Source organism: Balaenoptera acutorostrata, chromosome 2, assembly GCF_949987535.1.
Source record: "Balaenoptera acutorostrata chromosome 2, mBalAcu1.1, whole genome shotgun sequence".
Lineage (NCBI taxonomy): Eukaryota > Metazoa > Chordata > Mammalia > Artiodactyla > Balaenopteridae > Balaenoptera > Balaenoptera acutorostrata.
The window spans coordinates 182,847,562-182,852,070 of record NC_080065.1 but is presented as its reverse complement, the minus strand read 5'-3'; the positions used below and the strand labels follow the sequence as shown (position 1 = coordinate 182,852,070).

General features: G+C 51.4%; 1 protein-coding gene across 1 annotated transcript; it reads right to left on the bottom strand.

Annotated features, from left to right (window-relative positions):
• Positions 1-343: 343 nt before the first annotated feature.
• LRG1 (leucine rich alpha-2-glycoprotein 1) lies at positions 344-2,844 on the bottom strand. Its single transcript, XM_007169160.3, has 2 exons — positions 2,764-2,844; positions 344-1,756 (listed from the first exon to the last, which is right to left on the bottom strand). The coding sequence occupies exons 1-2, from the start codon at positions 2,814-2,816 to the stop codon at positions 745-747; spliced, it is 1,065 nt and encodes a 354-aa protein (XP_007169222.2). The 5' UTR covers positions 2,817-2,844; the 3' UTR covers positions 344-744.
• Between the last annotated feature and the right edge of the window lie 1,665 nt (positions 2,845-4,509).

Sequence of the window (4,509 nt, the reverse complement as noted above, 5' to 3'; positions counted from 1 at the left end):
CCAGCCTGCCCATGCTCGTCCTGGGCAGCTGCTCCCCTGGTTATCACAGGCCAGCATGAAAAATTGTTTGGAGCCCTGAAGCAATCTGGTTTAATTTAAACCTTCCCCAGGACACAAGCTCTGGAAGGAATCCACTGGTAAAATGACACCTTGGGCAATGGTCAGGGTTTTATTTCCAGTTAAATCCAAGGATGGGGAAAGGGGGAGGAGCAGTCACAGCCATCAGATCCCAATTGCTATCCGTTTGGGATTTCATGGCATGCCTCTCCCTTCCTTCTGCTTCATTCTGGAGACCTAGGAATTCGCCTTGGGAGAATGCAAGGAACACAGCGAATACATCCAATTCTGTTCAACAGTTATTTATTAACCCCTTCCAGTCTGACCTCAAACCGAGTGATGCTGAGTAAGAGGGAACCCAGCCCCAGGCCCTGCACTCAGAGAACCCCTGAAACTGGGGGAAACAGAGCCAGATTGAGCCAACCCCAGTGTGGCCAGGACAGGTTGGAGGAGCCAGAGACCAAGAGACCTGGGAAAGAGGGGAAAGAGATTTCTGGAAGAGCATACAGCTTGAGCAGAGGCAAGGAAGCAGGAAGAGCCCGAGGTGTGTTTGGGGCAACATGGGCGAAACAGGTCCCAGCAACTATGGGAAGCCCAGCCTCACCCTTAGAAGGTGGGATTATTTGCTAAGTGGTGTGCGGCGTCCTGCCAAGCCTTGCCTCCCCACCCCGCCCCCAGCCCCAGGCTTCAAGGGGACCTGGCCACCGCTAGGAGCATTTGGCCCTTCAAGGCTTTAGGGCCAGCGCAGCGTGTGTCATTGCGGAAGAACATCTTGTCTTCGTTGGCCACCAGCCACTCATAGAGGTCGTCCAGTTTCTGGTCGCAGATCCAGGGATTACCTGAGAGGTCAAAGCCGTCCTTCATGTTCCCAGCAGCTTTCCCCAAGGACATCCAGAGCCCCTTGGGCACGGTGGTCAGCAAGTTGTTGGAGAGGTCCAGCATGTCCAGCTTCTGCAGACCTCGGAAGGCGCCGGCTGCCACTGTGGTCAGCCTGTTGTCGCTCAGGAAGAGGTAGCGCAGTTTTGGCTGGTGCACCAGAAGGCCCTCTCCGAGCTCCTGCAACCTATTGCCCTCGAGGTGCAGCCGTTCCAACCTCAAGGGGCCGCTCAGAAGGTCAGGGGGCAAAGTCTGCAGCTGGTTATTGCCAAGGTCAAGGATGAGCAGGTCGGTGAAACTGGCCAGCAGCCCAGGGGGCAGCGTCTGGAGCTGGTTCCCGGATAGGTCCAGATGCCGCAGGGCTTTCAGGCTGTGCAGCCACGAGGCCTCCAGAACTTTCAGCTGGTTTTCCTTCAGCACCAGGGTGTGGAGGGCAGCTGAGACCTGGAAGAGGCCAGGAGGCAGCCGGGTCAGGGCGTTGCGGGTTAGATCGAGCACCTTTAGCTGAGGCACAGGCAGCAGGAACTTGGCGGAGAGGTCCTCCAGCTGGTTGCTGGAAAGGTGCAGTTCCTGGAGGTTAGGGATGCCCTGGAGGGTGTTGGCAGGCAGCTGAGTCAGGTTGAAGAACTCCACGGCCAGGTAGACGGTGTCAGCTGGGAAGTAGTGGGGGATTCTGGCAGGTGGTTGGCAGGAGACGGAGCTGCCGTTACCCGAGTGGGACACCAGGCAGGCGTCTGGATTTGGGGTGACCCCCTGGGCTGAGACCACAAATAACAGCAGCAGGAAGAGGATTCTAGAAAGATGGGAGTCCCAGCCTACTGGGCTGCAGGCAATGACAGAAAATGCTTAATAAATCAAAATAATGATATTATATACCCAGCAAAGTGAAAATATACCCAGAATCTGCCTGCTTCTTCCCACCTCTACTTTCACCACCCTGGACCATGCCACCTCATTGCTGGCCTGGACTAGTGTAGTAGTCCCCTCCTCCTCCTCTCCTGGCTTCCACCCTCAACCCCCACCCCCCACAGCTGCCAGAAGTAGCTCCTGTTCCAGGAAGAATTCTATGAAACCTGTGTTTCTTAGTCTGACCCCTACATGCTACCCTTCCCCATTGCCAGCCCAGCCCCAATGGACTATTAATTATTTGCAGTCCAACTTGCTAATTTCTTCTGCTCTCACTTGTTTTCTGGGTCATTTCTTGTCTCCCTGGCTCCACGTTTTGAAGGCAGAGCCTATGAACTCTTACTCATCCTGCAAAACCCCAGCTCCAATGGCCCCCTTTCCACAAAGCTTTCTCTGACCTTTCCAAGCAGAATTCTCAGTTTCCCCCTCTGGACTGCTCCTCTTTCTGTCTAGCCCTGTCTAGGTTATCTGTGCCCAGCCCCATCTTGCTCCAAAGTTCTGGGGTGCAACCCAGGACTCCAGATACAAACGAGACTCTGAGCATGAAAAGTGCATCCTGTCTTGTACAGGTCTGGAGGCAGGCATTTGGCTTTGGGATGGTGAGATTTACAGTTGGTACTGGAACCCTTCGAGGGCTGGGGCTTCTGCTCCTCCCGGTCCCTCCAGCAGTAATGCCCTAGCCCAGCAGCACTAGAGACCACCTGAACATCCTTGGTTACTACAGCCCGTGGACCACCTGGGCCTTCTGCAGTAAGTGTGTGTATGGGAATGAGTCTGTCCATAGGTAGAGCCTGAGTGTCAGTCTGTTGCAGCCTGCAGGCCTACGTCTGGCCCTGTGACTTCAGTGGGTCAGACGGAATGTCCATGGATCTCTGCACTGCCTGGTGTCCGGGCCTGCCCAGGGTGGGCGGGGTGGGGACCTACCTCTGTTTTTGCTCTGGGCTCCAAGAGGACATGGCGGCCTCTCTCTTTTCCATCCAGGTTCCCTTGGTCTGGCAAGGTGGCCTTATACCTGCCTGGGCTGGGGACAGGGGCACCAGCCATGGGGAAGTCTCCACCCACATCCTGTTCCCGTTAGGGGCTGGACCTGAGCCAGCCAGGGGGAAGGGAGGGGTCAGGATTGCAAAATTGCTTCCTGGCAGGGGGAGGACAGAAGGTGGGCTGCCCACCGCCTTCTCGACCCTGTTTCTACCTAGTTTTCCTTTCCCTTGAGTCCTGCTTTTGGGGAGTGGGTACCCAAGAGTCTCTGAGGCTGAGTCCCCACTTCCCCCAATCTAGGAATCAAGGGTCAAGTTTGTAAGGCGCCAGTCTGTCCTGGGAGATGGGGACAACTGTTTGAGCAAGAGGTACTATTTATAATAAATTTGAGCAACCAGGAAGCTCAGTGAAGAGAACAAAAAAAAACACTTGTCTTATATTCATGACATAGTCTTATTTTTTTTTAATAAAATAATTTTAAAAAAAGAATTCAAAAGCAAGTGATGCCAGAAGTCTCCACAGTCTTTGAACAATGGTCTGGGAGGAACTAAACCTGGTTCTGAATCCCAGCTCTTCTGTGACTGCTCTGCTTTGTGAACTTGGGCAAGTGGCTTAACTTTTCTTGGCCGCAGTTTCCCCATCTGTGAAGCTGAACTCAGTCTCCGAGAGCCCCTTCCATTCTTTCTTTCTTCAGCTGAAGCTGATGTGCTATTTGTTTTGGACTTTTCTCATTTCCTAATAAGTACATCTGAAGGCTCACACTTCCCTCTGAGAACTGTTTGACTGCATCTCACAGGTTTGGCTATTCAGTGCTTAAATTCTTGTTGAGTTCTAAACATTCAGGTGTGATGTATTATCTTTATCTGCATGCCTGACTATGGCCTCTTTCTCCCAGCCCAATCTCTGAAGGGTTTTGTCCCTATTCAGCTGTGAGGATGACTAAGCATTCTCTTAGTGGACATACGGGCTGAGAGGGAAACACACAGGCTGGCATAGACCGGCACAGATAAAGAAAGACAGATAACCACCTGCGTGAAATACACGGACATACATAGTGACAAAGAGACAGGGAAAAATACATAGACAGACCCAGAGACACAGACAGAGCAGGACACACAGAAGAGAACAACATATCTGCAGAGATGGACACACAAAAACAGACACATACACAAACAGGCAAAGGACCTGAGTAGATGTTTTTCCAAAGACATACAAATGGCCAACAGGTACATGAAAAGGTGCTTGACATAACTAATCATCAGGAGAATGCAAATCAAAACCACAACGAGATGTCACCCACACCTGTTAGAATGGCTTCATCAAAAAGACAAGAGATAAGTGTTGGTGAGGATGTGGAGAAAGGGGAACCCTTGTGCACTGCTGGTGGGAATGTAAATTGGTGCAGCCGCTATGGAAAACAGTAGGGAGGTTCCTCAAAAAAAAAAATTAAAAATAGAGCTACCATATGATCTGGCAATCTCACTTCTGGGTATGTATCCAGAGAAAATGAAACCAGTATCTTGAAGAGATATCTGCCCTCCCATGTTCATTACAGCACTATTCACAATAGCCAAGACATGGAAACAACCTAAGTGTCCATTCACAGATGCATGGATAAAGATGTGGTGTATATATGTATAATGGAATATAATTCAGCCATAACAAGAAAGCAAATCCTGCCCTTTGGGACAA